The sequence below is a fragment of the Chelon labrosus genome (assembly GCF_963514085.1).
Source record: "Chelon labrosus genome assembly, chromosome: 9".
In the NCBI taxonomy this organism is placed as follows: Eukaryota; Metazoa; Chordata; class Actinopteri; order Mugiliformes; family Mugilidae; genus Chelon; species Chelon labrosus.
The window spans coordinates 3964634-3991084 of record NC_140359.1 but is presented as its reverse complement, the minus strand read 5'-3'; the positions used below and the strand labels follow the sequence as shown (position 1 = coordinate 3991084).

At 39.2% G+C, this 26451-nt stretch overlaps 2 protein-coding genes across 2 annotated transcripts in view; one reads left to right on the top strand and one right to left on the bottom strand.

Annotated features, from left to right (window-relative positions):
* Positions 1-628: 628 nt before the first annotated feature.
* Positions 629-17206, top strand: nr5a1a (nuclear receptor subfamily 5, group A, member 1a; the record flags this gene model as incomplete). The annotated part of the gene is made up of 7 exons (XM_084550849.1): positions 629-650; positions 2510-2628; positions 2965-3106; positions 3812-4467; positions 12856-12975; positions 14350-14497; positions 16021-17206. The coding sequence occupies 7 exons, from the start codon at positions 629-631 to the stop codon at positions 16272-16274; spliced, it is 1461 nt and encodes a 486-aa protein (XP_084406975.1). The 3' UTR covers positions 16275-17206.
* A 6351-nt stretch (positions 17207-23557) lies between these two features.
* Positions 23558-26451, bottom strand: part of adgrd2 (adhesion G protein-coupled receptor D2) — a 30024-nt gene continuing 27130 nt past the window's right edge. Inside the window, exons 18-21 of the mRNA XM_084551931.1 lie at positions 25725-25766; positions 25544-25597; positions 25288-25435; positions 23558-23972 (exon numbers count right to left, since the gene is read on the bottom strand). Coding sequence (XP_084408057.1) covers positions 23854-23972; positions 25288-25435; positions 25544-25597; positions 25725-25766 — 363 coding nt within the window. The 3' untranslated portion in view covers positions 23558-23853. The remainder of the gene's footprint in view (positions 23973-25287; positions 25436-25543; positions 25598-25724; positions 25767-26451) is intronic.

Genomic DNA, 26451 nt, shown 5'->3' with positions numbered 1-26451 from the left:
TAATAACAATAAGATTAACCACATTATTATTATTATTATTATTATTATTATTATTATTATTATTATTATTATTGCTCTACAGGTGACAGGATTTTCTTATCATCCGTAAAAGAGCAAATTTTAGGCCCACTCTCTATAAAATCTCCACCTTGACTGAGTAGCCTACTACTTTTACAAATAACTAAAGCCTATAATTAACATACAACATTAATAAACGCTACATTTTATTTTTCAAACCACTGTTCTTTCTACGGCTCGCTGTGGCTTCTCCATCGGCCCTATCTGCTCAAGCCAGCGTCTGTCACGTGAGTCCGCATGGACCAATAGCAGCGCGGCAACCTAACTTTGGCGATAAGGGAGGCAGCGTAAAGAGCGAGCGGTCTGAAGGATTTTCACTCTGAGCCGCTTTGAGCTATTCAGGTGGTCATCATCACACACGTATACTGGCCCCGAAGCAGCTCCATTGCTGACAGCGTCCATCCGGATTTGTACTGGTCTTTTTTTTTCTTTTTCTTTTTTTTTTTTTCTTTTGTTCTCATCAGCAGCTCATGCAAGTCTGCAGCAATACCCACGTTCAGGTTTTACTTATCAGACAATCATCACTGACTGGCTGCTGTACCCTGTTCAGATGTTGGGAGACAAGGCTCACGGTAAGTGTGTCCAGTTTTCTGTTCTGCCACTTGTACGACCTTGATAGATATTATAGGCTTTGCCTTTAAAACTTCTTGTTCCTTTTAAGAAATCAATTTCAGCTTCAACATTCAAGAAAATATGGAACTTCTTAAGATTCTTAAAGGCCTGGACCTGCAGACAAAAACTCCGGAGTACCCTGCGATCACTAATGTGTCGTTCAAGATTAATAATTAATAGATAATGGAAGAATATTATTACTATTATTTTTATTTAGTAAAACTTACTTTTAACCACAGTGTAATTAACTTTAGAAACAAAGCAAATTATTTTTTTAAGAAAATCTAAATTATAATACCAGAATATGTGACATTTTAGTGATAATAATTAAATAAAAAATAATAACTAATAAAAAGAAAATTATATACTTAATTATATATCATAATGCCTGCATTGTGCCTGGCTACTGCAATGAAATCTGTTGAATCACTGTCGCTAAAAAATGCAACTAAAAATAAAATAGAATAAAAACAAAAAACACTACTACTGCTGCTACTACTACTACTACTAATAATAATAATAATAAAAAATAGAAATAAAATAATAATAAAACACATGTGTTGCTGATGGCGCGCGGCACCACTCTTTCATCCTCAAACCACCCACGAGACTCCTTGTAGCGTGCACGTCGTCCTCCGTTCGAGTAGCTACATCACGTCTTCCTTGTAATTTACCTACATTTATTTGGATACACCTTTTAATTGAACTTTAGTGCCGTGTCAAATTTAGTATTTCGTAATTTCGTGCGGCGACCGTATCCTATTTTACACGGTGGTTTCACCGCTACGGGACAGCGAACCAAGCTGAACGTAGCAAAGAAAAAATGACTTCCCAATGCTCATCTATTTCCTCCACATTTAGCGCTAAATGTGTAGCGTGAGCTACTGGTGAGTTATTCCTTTTTATTACACTCACTCATATTTCATTTGTTGTCATTTATTTGCCACCTGTCAAATTTCCTCATCAGGTGTCAACAGCCAGTAGGATAGCCAACGTTCACACAAAGTGCAAGCTGCTAAAAGTGTCTGGAAAAAAAATAAAGTAAATAAATAAATAAATCTAAACAAGATATGTTCAGATGGATCCAGTAGTACTTTGGCTGCTATAGCAAAATGTAAAAAAGAGAGCAATATATTGATCTCGATACTCATATAACTTCTATAGCCTATAAATATATTTTACATGTGTTTATAAGTCCATACAATTGGCCTGCATACAGACACAATCGCTTTTTTTATCATCATATATTTTTTTCATCATATGTTTTAAAGACGCAAATGTTTGCTATATTCACAATATACAACTCAACACAGAAATAGGTCACATATGTCACATATGTCGCCCATTAAATAGTACATATTAAAATTCTCAGTTTAGATCAATTTAGGCCATCGCATTTAAATAATTTCGAATAATTTCGATCAAATAAATAAATAAATAGCCCAAGCTATTTTCGTCGACGCAAAGATCTGGGGTTAAATTTCAGACTAACTTGTATTGAATGGGAAAGGAAAACATTCTACAAGAATCTCTTAAAACCCCATAAAAATGAATTAAAAAAGGACAGATACTATGAAATATGTTTTGACTGTAATGAATAAATAAAGCAATAAGACGATGCCATATTAGTTAAGGCCTATTCATGTAAGAACGAGCACATACGCATTATTTTTTCTGCAGTTGGTTTGTTTAATTTATTTATTTATTTTTACTATATACATATATATTATAAAACGCGACATAAAATCCTACATGAAATATTAGCATTGTGCGCTCAAAGCGCGCACTTGGTGGGTGCATGTGTCTTGTGTATGTGCAGGTGTGACTTTGAAGGTTATGGAATACACGTATGATGATGACCTGGAAGAGCTGTGTCCTGTGTGCGGAGACAAAGTGTCCGGGTACCACTACGGCCTGCTAACCTGCGAGAGCTGCAAGGTAAACCGTCCGCACTTCATCCTCACGAAAAGTTGCGGTCAACCTTAAACGTATCGAAGTAGCTACTAGGCCCACTTACAATCCTAAAAAGCAACACCCGTTCTGGCATTGTATTGATAATAATTATGTTTTCATACCGTTTAACTGTTAAAAGTGAATGCCTCTTTTCGATTTATTTAGAATTCATTACTATTTCAAATTGTTTTTTTTTTTCTGTCATCCTTAAACAAATAAATAGGCCAATAAGAAAATGCAACGGTACATTTACTGGACGTAACTAAAAAAGTTAAAAGGCACTGGTTTCTCCGCTGATTCTAAAATCTTGTCTGTACTCAGGGCTTCTTCAAGAGGACAGTGCAGAACAACAAGAGATATACATGTGCGGAAAACCAGGAGTGTAAAATAGACAAGACCCAGAGGAAGAGATGTCCTTTCTGTCGCTTCCAAAAATGTCTCAACGTCGGGATGCGGCTAGAAGGTACAGTAAACCACCAGACCGGAATTAGAATGGATTTTATTCATACTTGCTATCATTCCAACTATTACTACCACTGCTCATACTAACCATAATACTTATAATTATAATATTTTCTCATTATGCACTTACATATATACTTTTGAGGGGAGAAAATAATAGGGACTTGAGTTTTGCCATTGCTATCCTATACATTTAATACGATTTGTAATGTTATCTGCACATGTCTCTGCATTTATTTTAAAAATGTCAGAGTTTTATTTTATGATTAAAACAGTTAAAATATTCTCATTAAATATTTCTTGATTTGTGGGCTGGTGGCTTTCATGTTGTTACTTACACGCATGGGGTGGGATTAATTATGAGACTGCAATCCAAAGGAAAGCACCTGCTTCCGTAGCAGAAAAAAGGACACATTCTTGACTTACTGATAAAAACCCGGAGCCTCCCCAGGGAAAAAGGAGTAGAGCTGCACAAACTCTGGGGATTCTTCTCAGCCCTAAAAAGGGAAGCAAAAATGAGCAACATGTCTTTTATTTACTCTGTGGGAATAGTTGAGGATAGTTCTGAAATGAGCTCTGATTTTAGTCTCTGTTACAGTTCAGTGCTCATCCGAAATTTTTGCAAAGTGGATCCTGGCAGCGCAGTAGAAAGCAGTAGAGTTCCATCTGTAAATCTGTTACTCACTTCTCGTCTCTTGTGTGACAGCGGTGCGTGCAGATCGCATGCGTGGGGGGAGGAACAAATTTGGCCCCATGTACAAGAGAGACAGGGCCTTGAAGCAGCAGAAGAAGGCTTTGATACGATCCAACGGCTTCAAGCTGGAGAGCGCGGCCCCTCCACCGGCCTCCCCTCTTCAGGCTGACTATGGCTTCACTGGCTCTCTGCACACACTGCCCACCATCTCTAAAAGTCTGCTTCCCTCCACCCCAAGCTCCATCACACCCACAGACTACGAGGCCAACCTTTATGGACCACCATCCTTGGGTATGTCCATGCAGTCTCATGTACCCCTCACCACCCAGTACCAGTACACAGCCTTTCCAGGCAGGGCAATTAAAGCTGAGTGCCCTGACTACACCAGCTCCCCTGAGTCACTGACAGGATACCCCTACCCAGACATGTACCCCTCAACCTCACCGCAGCCGCCCAGCCTGCCGCCACTAGTGCTGGAGCTGCTGCGCTGCGATCCAGACGAGCTGGTGGTGCAGAATAAGATTGTTGCCCATCTGCAGCAAGAGCAGAATGGCCGGGGCCGGCAGGACAAGCCAACCACGTACAGCCTCATGTGTCGCATGGCAGACCAGACTCTCTTCTCCATAGTGGAGTGGGCTCGGAGCTGCATCTTCTTCAAGGAGTTGAGGGTGAGTACCAAATTCTTTGACCCAACCCTACAATTGCACAAGTCGACATGCACACACTCGATGGGAAATTATGGGAAATTTCAAAGCTGGACACAACACGGCTTCAGTCAGTTAGTTTTTCTGTGGTTTATGGATACTCTACACACGGTCCAGGAATTTTTCAATTATGTCCAAATAAATATGACATTCCTATATAGTAAAAATTTTCAGAATCAGAATTCATGTGTGCATTCAGCTGCACAGATTAAAAAAAAAAAAAGAATCATCAGTATATATATTCATCAGTTCTTTTTATCCATTGAATCTCATGCTTATCCTCTTGTCCATATATCTACTATATTTCTAAGAATTCAAAAATCACAACTGAAATTTAATTTTTTTTTTTTCTAAAAAAAAAAAGCAGATGGATCAACCAGTGTCATAACTAGCACACTTTAACACTGCCTGGGCAAAATAGACAGTTTGTTTTTTTAAAAAAAGTTTATAATGTCAGTAATTTTTTTTGTACTTGTGACTCTTTATCTTGAAATGTTAATAGCACTAAAAAAAATTAAAAAAAAGAATATTGTCACCCAAAACTTGCCTGCTGAACAGAGAAAAGAGAAAACATGTTACTTTTGATGAGGCCATTTGTTTTAGGTCTGCAGCATTGTAGTTCACAGGTCGCTGGCCCTTTCAGTAAACATAATATATGAATGAACGGGCTTATAGCCCACATTATCAGACATTATTGTGAAGAAATTAATACACGCAATCATACAGTATATCATAATAGCACATGATGATTATTACCAAGTTGGTAACAGCAGCTTTTGGAAATACAGAAAACTGAAAAATTTGCTTTGCAGACAGGTATTTGATTTTCAATATCAGGCTTAAATTTGTCTGTCGACATATATTGCATTATCCTGTATCGTGACCATTTTACACACAAAATCTTCAATAGCTGAGACGTTTATTAAAAAAGATGTTTCTTTTTAATGTTTCTACCTTATTTCCATTCATCATTTATGTCATTTTTTGCTTAATGTGCTGTGACAGACAACTCAGCATAACCTTTTATGTTGCTCCTCTAAAAAGACAAAGTTGCACTAACTAATGAGGAATGAGCCTGAAGTCTTTCAGTAATGTGGTGGAATCTGTTCAGCCTTGTGAGAGTAATTACTCCTGGCAGATGTTCTGTGTGTTTTCTCTGTGCTGAACGGTAGCTGATCAAACCACACACACAACACAAACACCTCAGAGGATAATGACTGGACATACATCAGGGTCCCAATCCATCATCCCCAGCATTTGTCTCTGTGAGTTGTGGCACAGACACAGTTCAGATAATTTAGTAGCACAGTAAAATTGAAATCAATACAGTTGTTGTGGTTTACTTTACTGCTGCAGACAATATGGCTGATACACCTAATGCTCCAAGCAAAAATGGATAATTCTAATTCTGTCCTGACAAACCAGACCTGCAACACAACAGCGAAGGAAATATCGCCGTCTTCTGTGAATCATGATATGATCAGTCTGTGCTGACAAACAAACATCTGTCAACAGGCCATGGTCAAACCGATTTAACCAATTAAACAGCTTAAATAGCAACAAAAGGTTGATTCTGGCCTTGGTGAGATTCCTTGGAGTCTTTTCATCAAATGCATCTTATTTACTCAGGCACAGGCGGAGTCGTTCTGCTCCTTTCTTGCTTCACACTCAATCACTTGTTGACATTCAGTCCTGGGACTGCCAAAGGTTTGTAGATGTGGTCACCGGGAGCTACACAGTCTTCTCCTGCAAGACACTAGATTAATATTAATAAGTTTCTAAAAAAAAAAAAAATGTATTCAACAAACTTTATACATATAACAACCTAACTAACAATACAAATACAAATACTATGAACCCAATCACACCACCAATCTCTTTCCAGCAAAGAGACATTGAAAAAGGAAAGTAATTTAATGTATCAATATTTTTTAAAAAAAATACTCCTATGTTTGATACATACACTATGCAAGAGTTAGTTGTGAAAAACAAAACTATGAAAATGAAAATATGGATAAACCAAGTATGAAAATGAATAAAAAACCATGTCTAAATCTTAGTTTCCGAGAATCTCGAGAAGGATGAGTCTTTCTTGTTGTAACTTTTTCTATCTTCCTTGTCTCAGAAACAAAGATCACACTGTGGTGGTGATGACATTTGTTGCATCTTTGCTCGCTAACACAACAAGGTATCTTTACAGTGCCTGTGTTAGAAGAACACTTGGCTGAACTGCTCCTCTGCATAACTGATACCTGAGGAAAGCACAAACGCAATCTCTCTTTTATTATGAAGAAATTAATACACGCAATCATACAGTATATCATAATAGCACATGATGATTATTACATTTAAAGTCGCGTTTGTCAATAACACCTCCTGCCTTAAGTAGTCCCTACATTCATTTGAGTGTGTTAAGACAAACAAACACACTCATTGCTAAGTCACAAAGTATGTGTTGCTGGCTGCAACCGTATCATCATGTTATTTAATTTGTGCATACTTTCTACATTTTGTCATTTGTCATTTTATATTAGTAGTTTAGTAGCACCAGTGGTAGCGAGACAGCAGTGAGTGGCGCATCGACATCACATCATCAAGCTGCCATGTAGATGTGAGAATTTTGTTGCTTAACAATGAATTATACCTTCTTTTTTATAGATGGCAGAGTATAGATATCAGTTATCAGAATTCAGGTTTATTCCTTTAAAGAAAGTGTAAACTGGCATCAATTAAAGTCCCTGCTAGGAAAGTATAGGCAGGCTCTGGCAGTATTCCAAAAATTGAAAAATGTACAACTTCAAGTTTTAGATTTTTTTTGTAAAACAACATTTTCTGGCAGCATAACAGATGTGTGGCCCTGTTTTGCCTTTACAGAGCCTCCATTTATGCACATCTAATGTATTTTTGTTGACAGTCAGACCGCTTTTATGCACAGTGGATAGCCAACATGGGAACAAAACGGTGCATATTTTGCCAAGAAAGCCTCTGGCTGAAAGAGCTGTTTCCCTCGGCTGAATAATTACATTCCATGCAGACGACAACAGGGGAATGTCAGCTCTCCACTGCAGTTCTGCTCTGCGCTTGGCTACATTGTTATTAAATTGTTCACAGAATGGAAGCTATGGATTGCTGCAGTTACCGAGACGTGGTCTTTGTCAAGTCTTGTGTTTTTCCTTCCATTTACCTGTTGAACATGGAAGATATTGCTGAGGTACACACAATGACCATACTTGTTGAGCCAGAGGTAGTGTACTACATACAGTAAATTGAAAAGTATCACAGCTTTCATCATTTAAAAACAGACAATTAAAAGTACTTTCAATGGCCTTGGGGTAATTATTACATGCAACTAGTCTAGCTGACGATGGCAAGGCAAGGCAAGGCATTTTTATTTATATAGCGCATTTCATACCAAGAGGCAACTCAATGTGCTTTACATAAAAACAGAACAAATTAGAACACACAGTTAAAAGCAAGAACAAAGAAAAAGAAAAAAGAAAAAAGAAAAAAGAAAAAAGAAAAAAGAAAAAGAAAAGTGTATTATATTATACATATATTAAAACGATTAAGAGGACTTACAGTGTAAATCCAAGATTACGATTTAAAATGATTTAAAAGGGCTCAGCCATATGCACATGAAAAAAGAAATGTTTTTAACCTGGATTTAAAAGTGCTTACAGTTGGGGCTGATTTCAGCTCTGCTGGTAGTTTGTTCCATTTGTGTGCAGCGTAACAGCTAAATGCTGCTTCACCGTGTTTGGTTTTAACTCTGTGCTCCACTATCTGACCTGAGTCAGTCGATCTCAGAGCTCGACTGGGTTTATACATTGCTAACATGTCATTCATGTATTCTGGACCTAAACCATTCAGTGATTTGTAAACCAGTAGCAGAACTTTAAAATCTATTCTGTAGCTGACTGGGAGCCAATGTAAAGACTTAAGAACTGGGGTGATATGCTCTGATTTCTTTGTTCTGGTTAAAACTCGAGCTGCAGCGTTCTGGATGAGCTGCAGCTGTTTGATACTTTTTTGGGGGAGTCCAGTCAGAAGACCGTTACAGTAGTCAAGTCTATTGGAAATGAAAGCATGAATCAGCTTCTCCTGATCTGTTTGCGACATGAAGCCCTTAATTCTGGATATGTTCTTAAGTTGATAAAAGGCTGTTTTGGTGATTGATTTGATATGACTGTTAAAGGTCAGATCTGAGTCTATCAGCACACCAAGGTTTCGGACCTGGTCTTTAGTTTCTAGAGACAGTGACTCAAGGTGTTTACTGACAGTAACCCTCTTCTCTTTATTGCCAAAAACAATGACCTCAGTTTTTTCTTGATTTAACTGCAGGAAGTTTTGGTTCATCCAATTTTTGACTTTCTCTAAACAGTGACACAATGACTCTATTTGACTGCAGTCATCTGGAGACAATGCAAGATATATCTGTGTGTCATCTGCATAACTATGATAGTTGACATTTGAATTCTGGATAATTTGACCCAAAGGCAACATATATAGGCTGAACAGAAGGGGTCCAAGAACTGACCCCTGAGGAACTCCATATGTCATAGCCACTGGATCGGATTTATAGCTTCCAATGGTCACAAAATAACTCCGCTCCTCCAAGTAGGACCTGAACCAATCTAGTACTGTTCCGCTGAGTCCTGCCCAGGTTTCCAACCTGTTCAGCAGTATACTGTGGTCTACAGTGTCGAAAGCAGCACTGAGATCCAACAGGACCAGAACTGACACCTTGCCTGAGTCAGTGTTCAACCTTATATCATTCAACACTCTAATGAGAGCTGTTTCTGTACTGTGGTGAGGTCGAAAGCCTGATTGAAATTTATCAAAGAGTCCACTGGAGTTTAAAAAGTTGCTAATTTGATTAAAAACCACTTTCTCAATGATCTTGGCTATAAAAGGGAGATTTGAGATAGGTCTGTAGTTGGTTAACATGGAAGCATCCAGCGTTCTCTTTTTTAAGAGTGGTTTGATGGCAGCTACTTTTAGGGCTTTAGGAAACGCGCCTGATTGAAGTGAGCAATTTATTATTTGCTGCAGATCTGTTTGGACAGAGCTTACAATAGTTTTAAAAAAGTCAGATGGCATTGTGTCAAGACAGTATGTCGATGGTTTAAGATGCTGAACTGTGTGCTCTATGGTTTTTTGGCCAATTGTATTAAATTCTGACATCCTAGCTGATTTATTCCTAGGTGGTTTTAAGGATGGTGTCATTTTATTATTTCGACGATTTGTGTCGATATTTTGTCTTATAGATGTGATTTTTTCATTGAAAAAGCAAGCAAATTCATTGCATTTTTCTGTGGAAGAAAGTTCTGAAACTATCTCTTTTGGGGGGGTTGTAAGCTTATCAACCAAAGCAAACAGAGTGCGAGTGTTGTTGATATTCTTATTAATCATTTCAGATAAGTGTTGCTGTCTAGCCTTGAGTAACCCGTGGTTAAAATTAAAAATACTTTGTTTGTAGAGGTCATGGTGAATTTGAAGTTTAGTTTTTCTCCATTTACGCTCAGCTTTCCTGCATTCTGTTTTCAAAGCCTTCACCATCATAGTGTTCCTCCATGGTGTTCTCTGTCTGCTCAAGATCATCTTAGTTTTAATAGGTGCAACAGTATCCATGACATTTGAGATTTTCAAGTTGAAATTATCCAAGAGTTCATCAACTGTCTCTGCACTCACGGCTGGTGACATAGCTATAGCCTCCATAAACTTAGCACTGGTATTCTCATTTATGTACCTTTTTCTAACAGACAAAGAGGTTAACTGAGTGTTTGGAGTTATCTGTAAGTCAAAGAACACACAGAAATGATCTGAAAGAGCCAAGTCCTTAATATCAACAGAAGAAATGTCAACACCTTTGGAGATAACCAGATCCAGAGTGTGGCCTCGAGTGTGTGTGGGCCCTTTCACATGTTGGGAGAGGCCAAAAGTGTCCAGTAGAGAACAAAGTTCTTTGGCATTTGTGTCCATGTTATTGTCTATGTGAATATTAAAATCCCCTGTTATGATAAAAAAGTTGTAGTCCGTGCAGATAACTGACAGCAGTTCAGCAAACTCATCAAAGAATTTTCCTGGGTATTTTGGTGGTCTATAAATGATTAGAAAAATAACTTTTGGATCCCCCCTGGGCTGTTTACTTGCTATGCATCACTCTCGCATGTTCTATCTTGTGTTTCTGGTGTATATGTGTGTACTGGCATTAGTAGTTAACATGTTTTTCAAATTTGCTTCAATTAATTTGACCAAATAGTGAATATTTCTCTGTCTCGACTGGATCGGGAAAATGAGAGCCTCACTGGAACACACTAAGCATCACCATAAACATATACTGAACACAGCTACACAGTTAAAAAGGAAACACTTCTTGAGCACAGTCCACAAAATGGTTGCATCACTTGCTGCATCTCAGTTCAGAATATAAATAATTGCTTGAGGAGTGTAAATGTCTGACACTGTATTTGACCCAGCTGTTCCTGGACTTGTTGCAGATAGGATTGCTACTTGCCAGTTTTTACCAGAACCAGTTTTTAAACATTGGAACTAACATGATGTATTTGTGCAAAGTCATTAATGCCAGATTGTTTGGCTGATAGGAAATGCCTGTCCCCTCTGCAGCAAACAGCTATCTTTAATAATGGAAATGTCATTAACAGGACTTAAATGGCATCACAGTACGCACACTTCATTTTGCCTACCCAATAAAAATGGTCAAATAAGGGCCAACAGTGTATTATAGCTCAGTCTAATTATTGTTCAATACAAATGGTTGAACCTGCTGTATTGTGATGTCCGTCATTTAAAAACACAAAAAATGCTAATAATGCCAGTCCTGGGTTAATAAGTTTTCAAGGTTTATCAAAATCCAGAATAGCAGTATAAAGATAAATTGTTATATAACACGGTCCAAACTCAGTGTTACGTGAGGAAACAATAGTTGTCCATGAAGCCTTTTATAGTGCTGATTGATGAAACAAATATTTCTGGATAGATTATAGAATATAGACCCCAGTTTCTAGATTTTGTGGTTTAATAGGGGCCTTAACTAAGTTCTGTACACATAAGAAGCAAAGAACTAACAGATAAACCTGTGCAAACCTCCACTGTTCACACTTTCATCACATTTTAATTTGCTTTCTCGTTCATACACCTTCCAAAAAATAACTGACAGACATGACTCTGGAAATTCTTCTTCTGCTGGTCAGCAGACAGAGCTTCTGTTGCTTCATGTCATAAAATGGGTCTCTCACAATTAAAACATGACACTTGATAGATACGCAACCTGGTATATCAGTTTGCTTCCACTCTGGAAAGATGTGAACATGAGAATCAATGTGAGGGAAGAAATAAAGTCCCTGCACACAGCACGTTGGAGGTTTTTTTTAGAGTGATATTTTGGCTGCAGCCGAGTGTCCAACTCCTCCTGGAGAGGAAGCGCAGGAGGTCACAGAGACCTCTTGCTTCCTTAACCCATTTCTTTATCACTGAATACCCGGACCCCCACCACTTAACCAGTCCAGATGAGTATGTGGCCAACAAGATTGGACCCTCTCCTCTGCAACTGATGTATAGTTTCATTCAGGTAGACAGTAATTCTGTCAACTCCATGTCAGATGAATGTGTGTCTGGGCCTATTAGCAGCTGTGGCTGCAGAATTACTGACCGTCGTGTCCTTCAATTTACAGACAATATTGTAGCAAGAGGGGGAATTCAATCTGAAAACACACACACCCATCCCCCAGAGAACAGCAGATGTGACTGGGAAAGGTGGGGGTGTTAGGGAGAGGTGAGCAGGTTGAAGAGGTCTCAGGCAACGCTCGTAAATACACAACACAGGGCAAAATGGCCAGAGCAGCTACACCCAAGCACATACACCCGTAAGCACACACACACACATACACAGATACCACCTTCATATCCTCATTCACCATTTTCTTTCACTTCATCTGTTTTTGTCACATGTTTTAGTGAGATTTGGTGCTGGACTGACAGAATGACACTGGTGTAATTTTTGATCAAAAACAACTTTAAGGTCTGAGTGATTTTATACATAGAAGAAATTCAGGACTATAACAACACAATGATATAAAATACAGCTGAGAAATCCTTTCAAATGGAGGATATTGATTCCCTCCATGTAACAAAACCATCAACAGAAGAATAATCAGATGAAGAATAATCAATCAGGATAAGAAAGAAACAAAATACAGTACATAGGCTATGAAAAGAGAGAAATTCTGATTGTAGACTGGCTTCAATCTATGGCCCCTCTTTGTCTTCCTTTTTGTTTGTCTCTCATTTTCTTTATCTGCTTTTTCCCTTGTCTGTCTGTGCTTCCTGAAGGTGGGAGATCAAATGAAGCTGCTACACAACTGCTGGTCAGAACTTCTGGTCCTGGATCATATTTTCAGACAAGTGCAACATGGAAAGGAAGACAGTATCCTGCTGGTGACTGGCCAGGAGGTAACAACTCCCTCGCACAACTTCCCATTAGCACAATACACAGGCTGCTTCATTCACTTAGACGACACTGCACCTCATTCAGGGCTCTTTTCAGATCTCTAGGCTAAAGCTTCAGCGTAGAAGCTAATGTGTAGTGTATTTCCTTGATCTATTTAAAAGGAGCAGATTTTATGTTTTCCCAATTGATAGTCATTTGAAGCCTTAAATTTTGATAGAATTGCAGAAATTTTGACTCGAGTCACTAATGGTCTATATTTTTATGCCCACAGCTACATGAAGAGCACATGTGTATTATACAGAGCTCTGTGTTTTATCAGTCCTTAAAACAGATGAAAGTGAAATTCTTTTAATGGTGAGCTGCTCTGCAAGACGCAGTGACCCACCATGTCTATTTAGTGATGAGAAAACTATGGAATGCACTTAAAATGTAGATTCCATTTGAACTAACATGTACACCATAGCAATGGATGAGGAGTGACTGACAGGTCTATTGATATTGCAATGATAAAACAACTCTATCAGCATCCAATATATATATATATATATATATATATATATATATATATATATATATATATATATATATATATATAGAGAGAGAGAGAGAGAGAGAGAGTGAGAGAGGTATATATAATAATATAATAATTCATTTTTTACTCAATACGAGTTGTTTTGACCACATTTCTACATCCTAGACTTGTTTATGTGTACAGTTCTCATGACTAAATAGAATATGGCTTTAACACAAACAGTAATATTATAAACATTCCCTCAGTTTGCAAATAAAACATTACACAGTATAAAAAGGAAGAAGGAAGAAAGAAGAAAAGAAGGAAACAATTCATATGAAATTATCTGAAAGAAGAGATTTAGTGGGTGGAATACAAATACAATTTACTGTAGCGTAACTGACTTTTAAATTTAGATGGGATTTCCAACTTCATTTATCATCAGCTTACTTTGAGTGTGTGTGTGTGTGTTTTTGTGTGTGCGTGTGTGTGTGTTGTACAATTCACTAAATTTGCTAAAATCTCTTTTTTTAAATTCTCTTTTGAAATATTACTAAAGCTATATTTTTTTTATCATCATGTAACATCATTTGCAAATGAAATAAATGTGAATATTTTAGAAACCTCACATACAGAATAAACAATAATGGGCCTAAGACTTAACCTTGAGGAATCCCACAAATGGCCTTCAATGGTTATGAAGTCAAATTATTTATTTTAAAACTATGAAAAATATGATATAATTTTTCTCCAAAGTCCTCCAAAACTGCTTGAGATTTGACTTTTAGAAGATCCCCATTTGAGAGGGCTTGCAACAAAGTCTGTAAAAGGCGACTGAGAAATAACCAGCCATTTTTGGTTGCAGGTGGAGGTGTCGTCCATACTGTCCCAAGCAGAGGTAACTCTGTCCAGTCTGGTCCAGAGAGGTCAGGAGCTGGCAGCGAGGTTTCGGGTGCTGCAGGTCGACCGCAGAGAGATCGCCTGCCTGAAATTTCTCCTCCTTTTCAACCCTAGTGAGTCAGCTTCATGTTTTTGTTCCATTATTGCAATGAGATGATGGTTTGAATGAAAAAAGCAAATGAAACTTGTGCATAATGATAAACATCAAAAATGATGTTTTATGAAAAGAGCCCTGTTGTCACTGCTTCCATCTGACCTACTATGATGTTTTCCATAAGTTGGTATCTGGTTTGTGAGGCTCAAGCAGCTGAAGTAGAAAAAACATTGCATATATTTCATGTGGGCTACAAGTTCTAATCTTCTGAATATTTACATTTAAAATGCAGCAAGAATTAGTGATCCTCGACTGACCTTTATGCAATTAAATGTGTTTTGAAATGCTTGAAATTTTTATGTGTAGCCAGTGGAAGAGGTGACGCTAATGTCAGTCAGCTTCATGAGGCTGCGTGGCCATACTGATACTGTGTTTACTCAGAACTGAATAGCAACACTGACATCTTAATGAAAATATGACACAACTGCAGATAATCTGCAGAACCTATTTATCCATAAGGTTACAAGTGTTTTCCAAAGTGGTCTTTTCCCCTCCAATAAATTCACTTAATTAAATTTCTAGGCTTGACAAAAGCTAATAAGAATAAAGGCATCCTCCTCCATTGTCCACTAATGGCATTTTAAAAAAGCGTAATGGATGGGTCTATCATTTGATAGGTAGGCCGACATTCATGTAATGGCTTGTGCAGATGGAGAAAGCATAAATGTGGCTTGCCCAGATTCCCAGAAGTGTTTGCTGTTTAGAGACGGCAGAGCAGGGAACAAAGAGCTTTTGAATGGGGAGAGCACTTGTCATAGGCAGAAAATATTTGCTGTATTTGCCAGCAGCTTCTTTCCTCGCGCTCTTGGTCTCCTCATCTTCAGAGTCAGGTTTGTCGGGGGTAATTTAATTGCCCTTAAGCAGTTTGAAAAGATGATTCAGAACCGTGATTCAAAGCATTTAATTACTGTGTGAATGGATTCTACAAGATGGGCTCAGCTGATGCTGAATGCCTGTCCACTGGAGGGCTTAGCCATTGTCTCACATAGACACACACAGACACACAGACACGTACACACACACACAGTCACCTTATTTAATACATGACATATAGATAAAGCATGCTATCATGAAGCTTAAAACATACTATATCAAGCCCAGTATTCAGTTTAATTTAAATGTAATTGCATTTTATTGATTTACTATCAATAACAATTAAAGTTGTCTCAATACGCTTTACAGAACCCAGAGCCTGAAAACTCCAAAGCAAGATGAATCAGTTGCTCATTCAAGCTGATTCATTTCTTCTTTCTGATATTCTGGCATAGAACTTTGTTATTCACCTGTAAAACGCCTTGAAAACTACCAGTTAGTTTCCATCAAGTGTGCAAATCTCCAAATTCTGATGCTAAATTTGTTCCACTTACCATGTTTTTCAGCACAAATCCCAAAAATTCAGTCTGACATTTTACCCACCTGTCAATAGATCCATATTTCCACTGACTGCATCATGAACTATGTGCCCCTTCCGTGTTTGTGCAGATGTAAAGCTGCTGGAGAATCAGGCATTTGTGGAGGGTGTCCAGGAGCAGGTGAACGGCGCTCTGCTGGAGTACACCTTGTCCACCTACCCCCAGTTCCAGGAGAAGTTCAGCCAGCTGGTGGTGCGGCTGCCGGAGGTGCGCTCCCTCAGCACGCAGGCCGAGGACTACCTGTGCTACATGCATCTGAGCGGAGAAGTGCCCTGCAACAACCTGCTGATTGAGATGTTGCACGCCAAGAGAGCATGCGTGTGAGGGACACGCACGCGCAGGATCCTGTGTCGATTATGTGTCGTTTGTCAAGGTGAGACTGTGTGTGTGGACGGGAATGTGTGAGTGAGATGGAAAAATCAAATGAAGACAGATGGGTTCACACTGGGTTGTCTTTGTGAGGGCTTTTTGTTTGAGTTGGAGAGGAGAAAATATTATTTAGAGTTTGGAATCCTAAAACTCCATCGGAACTGACGGTAGTTTTGAGATTCTGAATGTTAGTGTTTTCATATCCTGCAGACCTACATTAATGTGACATTTATAAACTGGATTTTGTACCTTGCTTTCACACATCTAAAATTACATTGTATTGTTTTTGACCAAATAGACGATGGACCCAACATCAAGATTTTCTATACTCCACAGAGCTGCCCAGCAGATATTTATACTCAGAGGAAGAAGCTCTTAACTGCCCCAGTGCTAAACATAGTGTCCAATGAATGTCGTCTACAGCTACCTGCTTCATTTTGTGAAATTAACATCTAAATATCTGTCTGATATCACTACAGGATGCTTAAATGGGACTTGTGTGTCTGGGGGAGGCTGTCCCATTCTGTGTCAGATCACAGAATGAGGCTATTTACCAGTTGAGCTAATGTGCACTTTTTACATCAGTTTGTCGCCTCTTTTCAGAAATCAAATTTTAGTGTTAAAACGAGTTATATTTTATCCCAGTGGCTGACGTACCTTAGATCATAGTTTTGTTAGTTTTTGTTTCTTTTGACGATGCCAGACTTCAGGACACACTGTGGTCTCATCAGACTAGATTAGCATGGCTTGTATCACTGCACTCTTCATCTCCAGTTCTACAGAAAACCTAAGATACTAAAGTTCTAAAAGTTTTGTTTTAATCTATTTACTAGATGTTAATATATTGATATACAGCAACAAAACCAGACTTGTTAAGGGGAACTGATTATAATTCATTTAGCAAGAAAACTGATAATTGAAGGGAGAGAGACAGATAAGAAAGAGAGAGGGACACACAGACAAAGAAAGCATGAGATGAAAAAAAGAAAAAAAAAAGAGCCAAGAAGAAAGAGAAACAGCAGTGCTCTGTGGGTGAAAAAGAAAAATGAAGCCAGAGCAGATAGGAGCTGAAAGTAGAAGGGAAAAAAAGGCACATCAATGTCCATAAGGTGGAGGTGAATAACAAAGACCGTCAACTTCTTTTCATGTGAAAAGCCGACTGAAACATCCGTAACGTTTGAACTTCAAATTTCTGTCTGTCATGACACGCGAAGGGAAAAGGTGTATCTGGCCACTGTTGGTTTCAAATTTCTTTGTAGTATTGCGTTTATTTATTGACGAGGATCAACGGCTCGAGAAAGCAACGGCCCGTCAAAATTGAAGGTGTCAAGTGCACACTCACATTTTGCTGATATTTGGTGACTTTTTTGAATCCATGTATTTGTATGTTTTTTTATACATATATATATATATTAACAAAGACAATTAATTTCCTGCTGCAAATTAAATGTTGAAAATGTAATATGAACACATTTTTTTTATTCATTCATTCAGTCTAAAAGCATGGAAGTGGAAATTAAGTGTTTTTCCAAAAGACAGCCTGCGACATCCTGTACAGCTGGCTCAATCTCTTCCTCACTTGTTGTTTTTGGTTGTTGGTTTTCATCGTGGATAGGCAACCAGCAAGCTTTGAAGATCAACGTCTGAGAACAACCCCATACCTTTGCAAATCACTTTACAAATAAGAGGTGCATGTAGAAATTCAGATGGTGGAGCCAGGCAAGGTGAGACAGTATCTAATGCACAGAATTATTATTAGAACACTTTAACAATTTAACAAAGGCACGTTAGTCCTTAATCCATATTTATTTTGTTAGGGTTTATCACGTGTCACTGAAACTCTCTTAATGTTTAGAACTGAAACAGACTTACCGGTGGACATTTCAGACCTTATCAGCACCACTCACACTATTAGAAACCTGAAGTCAGGGTAAAACACTGTCCTGTGTTTGTAGCAACGTTCTGTGGCATTCGCTGTGTTGAAAAGTAACACTCGTCTATGTTGTCCCTCACTGGTCTCCCACATGTCAGACCGGTTTTTCAAAGCACATGACTCTCAGCGATGATGACAATGGAACTGATCATCAGTCACGATCAGGACAGACTGAAACAAAGACTCAGAGCAGTGTGTTTGTAATATTCTGCAGCTCAACAGGCTCTCTACGGCATTTCATTTCAAATCATTCCCCGTCCATCCAATGCTCGCCAGTGCTCACCGTCTAGGTATCGTAGACAATCACTCCACCTGCCTTAACTTAATGTCTGCCTGAACACACACACGCGCGCACACACACACACACACACCTTGGTTTTTCCAGTTGAGACAGCTGTGTGTTATCACTCTGTACAGTATATTTATGTTGTGAAGTGAATATCTACTGCAAGATGAAGATACATTTCAACACAGAAAAAGTTCTCTGCTTTATGTTGAGGTCAAATCGCTACTGTTGTGGAACTGATTCTCTTGATATTGCTTTCTTTGTTATTTCTTTGGTATTGCTCTTAGTTCACTCTTTTTTTTTTTTTTTCCTGTGAATTGAAAGTCCGTCTTGAACTGAAGCACTGTTCTCCTTAAAAGAGAAGGTGACCAAAACATTGGTTTTCTTTAAATATATTTTATTGTAATAGCGTCAAACCAATAAAATTCAATGAAGTAAAGCTCCAACTGTGTCGACTATTTTTGTTCACCAGCTGTGCACAAGATAGAGAGCTCATATTTACAAGATTTAACACGGCAGCCATAGGGTTGAGCCTTGTCACACTGCAGAAACATTCATATCAACTATGTTCTAAATCTTTAAACATCAGTTAAAATCCTCACAGGGATCTCTCTAAGACAGAAAGCAATCTCACTGGGGCATTTGTAATTTCCCCAACATGTTTTTCATGTTTTAAGCGGTTACATTTCATAGCAGAACAAAATTCTTCAGAGGGAAATGGATGTAGTCCTCAATTGTCCATCTACATCATCTAAGTGTCTAAACATACAGCATGTCGATCAGGTTGTAGAACACACCATGATGTCTAAACAGACACAGTTTAGATTGTAGCAGGCCTTGGGAACACAGCAGCTAACATAGCATAACACCTATTTTAAGATCTACGTCAGCTTGTGCAGCATATCCACAAAGGGAGCATCAAAATGGCTGCAGCTTCTAATAACACACCACGTTTCTGCATTGTCTGAAAAACAACACTCAGGTACAGTACTTTAGGAATCAGGGCATGTTGATAGGTACTAAACAGAAACAGGATACGTCGTCCTTTTTCCTCAAGTCTTCAGAACACGCCAGTCTGTGTTTTACACTAATCATCAACAGTTTTCTGGCCAGTGAGCTGTGAGGATACAGTTTTATTTTATTTTTACAACACTGAACACACTTTCTGGCAAGGCATCATTAAACTTGCTGATCCATGCTGAAACACTACTGAAACTGCAGCACGACATGTCATGTGCTCTTGTTCTAGTATGCTAAGCTGGACTTTCTATTGGAGCTATTTACACTTATCAGGAGGACGGAATTGAAATCAGTCACATACTGCATTTGGTTATGAGATCATTTTTAGAGAATATAAAATATTATGGGGATTAAAGTCAACTTTTGCACCATCAGTGTCCAAATGATCTGGAAAAGACCAGTAGAAAATGCCTGGTAAAGGCAGTCGCTGTGTAAGTGTAGGTAAGCTAGGAATGATTTACAGTAAATAAAGGCAAAAATAAAAAGGTTTTAAATTTAGTGTTAGTTCACCCATAATCACTAAACTTACATAAATTCAGCTGTTGGTCTGCAGTTTCCCTTCATCAGTTGTAAATACGTGGTGCTGAGAGGTCTGCCGTCACCCTGTATAATAATCCATTTGCAACGTTGTCTCATTACAACTTTGAACAGGTTTCTGTAACTTATTGTGAACTAGTATGTGATTTAGGGGGAATGAACCTTGGGTTGATATGACATGGTCAAAACACGCTAACAGAGATATTGATAAGAGAGCATGAGACGTAAAACAATACCTTGTTTGGTCAATTAGAATTTGTGTTTGATGAAAACAAATAAAAGGTTAATTACCCAGTAATACAAAATGACATGTTCACCTCCTCTCACAATAAAACCACCCTGGATCTAGGAATATTTTACATTTCCAAGGGTTATCCACTGGACATAAGATGCCTCCTACATCACTGAAGGAGCATTCTCAGTGTTTGTTCAGCGTGGGCTTTCATTTCCACGCTGATCACTCAGACAGTGTGAACTGCCCATTGCACCAGGATTGGCTGTAAGATAGTTGTGACATCACACATCCTTCATCTTAGATTTTAGGTCAGCTTAGGCCAACTTTCTGCAGAAGGAATCTGAAAATAGTCTTCTTGTGTCTTAATTCTGAACAAACACTATTCTGTGTCTGCACTGGAACTTTGCAATATTGTAAAACTACACAACTCAGAGTGAGATATTAAATTATTGAGTGTTTGGGGGAATATTGATTTGATGTGAGAACAGTGCAGTGACAGTTCTCAGTAGGAGAAGGTGGAGTATCTTTAAAATCTCTTCCAGAGTCTCCACACAGCGTCTGTGCATCTCTAGTGGTCTCTTCCTCCACTGACGATGTGCGTGTCTAGTAGCCGATTACAGGACCAGCTTCATTTGCCATTCAACATCCTGGGGAGAAATAAAATGAAAGGCATTAGCTATGACTCAGTATGATGTTTGTTTGAATTTTTTTTTTTGCATTATGGGAGCGTGATTGTGTTTGTGTACAAAAGAGAACAGATGAAGGATGAGAGGAGTGAAAGGCAGAGTGTGAGAGAGCAGGTGTTGGAGTGGTTAATGGCTGATAGCGTGAATAGCCAGCGCCGTCCCTTCCCGATTAAGGGAATGAACTTCTGCTTTGTCTCGCAAACAATGAGCATCCAACAGCACTCAAACACCGTCCATCAGGCGTTCCTCGCAGACGCCTAAACATTTAATGAATCTATTACAAACTTCCTCCTCCCGACTGCTGGGCAATTTAGAGCTATTGACAGTGACTTAACCCGGTGGAAATACGGGGACCATCTGTTGTGTCCGTCTGCACATTCACGTAAACAAAAGAGATCGAAGCAGTTTTCACACAGGCCTAATGCTGGGCGCTGTGCAGGTAAACAGAGACTATGGGAGGAAAATAAAAGCCTTTTCGCTCCTCTGGTCAACGCTTTGAATCACATGTGAATCTTCCTTATGTGGACTGTGTTTATACGCTTGGCTCTGACCCATGAAACGAAGCTCATCCTACAGAGACATAACAAGCATAAAATGTACCCTGAAAAGAATTCCACATTAAAACAGCATTTATAGACCATACACTTTTAAAGCAGAACATTATCAAAAGCTGAATGAAGTATGTGAGTCACTTCAGTCAACTCAAATGTCGAATGAGGAATTTCAATGAGCATAAATGCAGACGCTTATTTAACTACTCTGTATGTAGTGTGATTTGAATGCAGATAAAGAGAAAGCAAGTGGAGCTCAATGAACTCCTAACACGGGAGGCAGCCACGGCACAGAGGCCACAGGTGGATGCTGGCATTTGAAAGGTACAGGCGACAAACAATACACAGTCAGTTTTTTTTTTTTTTTTTTTTCTCCACAGAACCATATAGGGGATGGCATTGACCAAACTCATCTCGCAACGCGTGAACACTGGGGTTTATTTGGCATTGGAGCGCCTGCTGCAGCACATCAGAGACCCAGGGTTCAAGATTCAGACACAAATACAACCTCACAGCACATGACAAGGCTCTTCTGAGACAGTTGATTCTTTTTATGCCAAAATCACAATTTGGGAGTTAGTCAGTTTGCTTTGGACACCGCAAACAAACCAAAATCAGCATGAACATAGTCAGAGATTTGTAAAATTCTGCCATTGCTGTTATTTTTAAAGCTGGAAGTAATCATATTTGACCTGTGGGAGAGCCGTAGATCAGATGTCAATCAAGTCCCCAAACGTACCTCTCTTTAAAGCCTAATATTTTCATAAAGTCCACCAGCACACTAATCAGAAGAAGTAACTTTAGCTAACGACATCATTGTTATTGATGAGAAAAAGACTTTGTCTGTGGTATAGATTTAATATGGGCAGGCTGTTTTATAGTTCATGCTCCAAAGTCAATTAGTTATCTGCATGTTGCTCTTGCCAAAACCGAACCGAGCTCATGTGAAGAGAAACGGATCAGCACATGTGATGGCGGTGTCAGAAAACAGATCATCCAACAATGTCCTCGACACATATCCTTAGTAGATCCATTCACAGAGAGAACCCTGCAGGCCCAACATATCGTACAATCCCAAGACTTGTCTTTTTCAGGGTGTAGGTTGCTAGCTACGAGGTGGTTCTTGTTACCTGTAGCGAGGGAATTTTGAAAGCATGCAGGCAGCAGAAGAGGAGCCGAATGCCTCATGAAATACTGTTGTGCTGCCAAACACAGGAGTTTGACAAATGGTCCGTATCCAGTGACTCATATTAGCGCAGTCCCAGGATCAAGACAATTACAGGTGAGTATCTGGTCATCAACAGACCCTAGACCTGTGAGTTTCAGGTGGGCACCACCCACAGATTCCTAATAAAAACCTAAACTCAATTGGGTTAAATGGTGAAACGTCCTGTAGCCTTTATTCCAGATATTTGGATAAACCCCCATTTACTAAATCCTCTGCTTTATTTCTAGCAATCTGTAGGTGTAGGTGTAAACCGGACTCAGCCATCTGTAACTTGTAAACTTTATTCAGCAGCACCAGGGCTGACATGATAACCTACATTATGCTGAGTGGACAGTGCTTGTGTTTTACAAAGCTCACTATAATAACCTTCCACTAAAAGGTTTCTGCAGACACATAGTAGCAGTCAGGTCATATTCTAGCATGGACACACAGTTCACAGATGATGAAATGACTGTTTGAGTGTCCATCTGAGCAGCCTTAGAGAGTTTAGAGCTCGTTTCGGCAACTGTTTGACCAAGATTTAGTGACCATTGAGTATCAGTTAAATTGTGAATAAGATTCTTGATTTTCAATGTATGTCCATTCATTTATAGCTATAGACTGAAAGTGAAGTAAAGTGTGGAGCACCGCTGCTGTTCACTGTGTAGTTCAATCCCTGCTGTTCACAGCAGAACAAAACAACTCCTGGCTATAATTCAGTCATACCACTTCACTATTAACCTTCTGCAATGCTGTCTTTGTTATTGTATTTTCATTATTTATCGCTGCTCTCCATCTCTTCGCTCCATGTCAGACTCCATCTCTTCCCTCTCAAAGCATTTCAAAGCTACCATCAGGGCTTAGACCAAATAGTTTATAGTACGTTTTCACATTTATCCTTTGTATGCTCTATGTGTAGTCTTGTTTTTGCAGCTTATGCTGCAGGGGAAACAATACAATCTCCCTGACGATTCAAGAACAAGAACATCAAGTGAGGTTAGCTTTTTACCTGATGGCTTGAACCCTGTCAGCTGCACCACCTGTTTAAATCAAAAACACACACAACACATAGGATCCAATCAATGTCCTAAAACATAATCTATAACACTGTGTAGTGATGAGGAATTCATGTTGCTTACTTGGTTTCCCGATGCTGGCCTCAAAGAGAAACTCACAAAGCTCTCCTTCCTGAAACTTTCTGAAAGGAAAAAGCGCACACAATTGAATTTAAAGTTTTCAGTTGTCTTTCAAACCCACACATTTGTTTATGCAAGGCCAAAACAAATTCATAGAAGCAGGGTGCAATACAAAGGTTTAATGAAATGCACAGACAGAAACTATTACTGTTCTTTTGTGTGTCTGCATGTGCGTGTGTTTATTACAGATGTCCTTTGTTCGTCCTTGTATTTCTGAACAATGAGTCATTTAATCGTGGCCTCGTGTCAGCAGGGCAGATTGCTACTGATGGCATGAACTCCCGGCTGTATGGAAGAGCCAACCAAGACCAGCAAGACCGAGAGGGCAAATGACTATGTTTGGCCAGCAAAGTACTAACTACAGATTAAGGTGGTCATGGGCAAATGCTTATGGCTCTATATGCTGCATACAGCAAACTTTTTGAGGCAGAAAGTTGGTCTGAAGTTGCACCGCTGGGAACTGATTATACTCCAGAAAAGGATCTGAGCAAAGATATCGTTCGGATGGGTCTTTATGTGGTGAGGAATGGAAGAGTAACAGAAACATGATCATACACGTCATCTGAGCGCCATGGGGTTATTTATTATTTGTCGACAATAAAATGGCTCTGATTGGTTGGAAGACTATCCAATTGCGTGCAGATGTATTTTTTTCTCTGTATCGGTTGAAACACGTGGCTGTGGCTCAGCAGGTAGAGCAGCTTTCCATGAAATGAAGGGTTCCCCGGGACATGCCACATGCCAAAGTGTCCTTGAGCAAGACACTGAACTGCCAGTTGCGCCCAGTGGTTAGCACTGGTGTGTGAATGTGTGTGTGCTTGTGCGAGCCAATGGGCAGATGTGTCTGTGACTGTACAGTGCCTTGAGTTCCAACAGGTAGAAAAGCGCTATATAAAAACAAGACCATTAACCATTAAATAATGAAATCCAAATGTTGTGTTACCAGACTCTTGGCTCCACCAGGCTAGTGCATAGGAGAAAATAGGGGGAGATTTATTGAGCCTGTTGCAAATGCATTATGTGCTGCTGATTAAGATATGATGTTGGACAACAACAAAACACCTGGTGCTGCACGTTATTCTCACTGCTCAGAAGACACAGTGTAATGTGAATTTTGATTATTTCTCATACACATGTATTGCGGTTGGTTTGTCAGAGGGTGCTGCAAATCTTTGGGCACGAAAAGTGGACAGTAAACTTTTAATCCCAGCTTGCTCTTGTCTTCTTCTTCAGATACGACAGTAAAATTATCTGCAAATCCTTACAAAATACCCCCTATCCTCATCCTTGAGTACGGAGCACATCACACCAGCCTACCGTTCTTGATGACCAATGAAGTGGAGGTAGAGCTGGAGGGTCCAGAAGTCTCACTGGTCTCAGGGCTGGAGGGAGCCGGTGGACTGCGGCCCCAGGATGTAATTGGGGCCCTCTGAGAAGGTAGGAAGCTGGTTGGCTGGGAGCAGTTCTAAAAATACATCACAATCCAATCAGAGTCCGAGTTCTAGTACCAAGAGAGAATTTATTTTCTGTCCTTAGTGGCCAGATCATTGCTGCAAGCTTTTTGCTCACTCACCGTGAAAGATAAGGCCTTTCTCTTTTCTTTGATCCTCTTTATAGCATTCCTCACCTAAATGAGAAGCAGTCCACTGGTTTGTCCAAAAGGCTGGCAGCCTCACGTATTGTACAAAGATACAGTCTGATATTCTCCCGCAGAGGCGACAGCAGGACTAACAATGGACTGAATGTCTCCTTACCTCACTGTTGTAAACAGCATAGACCAAGAAGATATAAAGACCCTATGGTGAGGAGAGAGACACATTAAGAAGCATGTATGGAGAAGAATTAACTCTATTCATACGTTTATTGATAAGATAGATCATCAAGTCCATTTAGTGCTACACTGTCACCTTAGTCAGACTATACTTTTCTCTTTATCAACATAGGGAGATGCATATAATGGAAAAAGAACTCTTCATGCTCTCTGTCTGTATGTTTTTTTTACTCCTGGCACGTGCTGCAGCAGGGGACAGCACTCAATCTCAGCTAAACTGAATTGTTTTACTACTAACATTTGGCTGTGAAATCACAGATTGTTGGTCTCTTGTACATCCAGAAGTTACAACATAGAAAGAAGACTCCTTCCCCCAACCATCACGCTGAAGAGGTAGCAGCAGAAAAAGACCATGTTTGTATGGATGCCATTCTGTTAATTCAGAAGGCAAACAAACAAAACAAAGCCGAAGGGTTTGTAGGTTTTTACACCTACACACTGTTCTGTCACTTCTGTCGAATTCTATACCGTAAAACTGTGGCATTGCACCAGCTGTCTGTCAGCTATAGCGTGCTAGAAAAATTAGCCCTCAAAGCTGCAGTGGGATTTTTTTATGAATCTTGTGATAATGCAGATATACAATGAACATCCATAACGTTCAAGCTCTCGTCTAAATATGTTTGTGTTTTGCAGCAAGCCAAAGTTTCAAA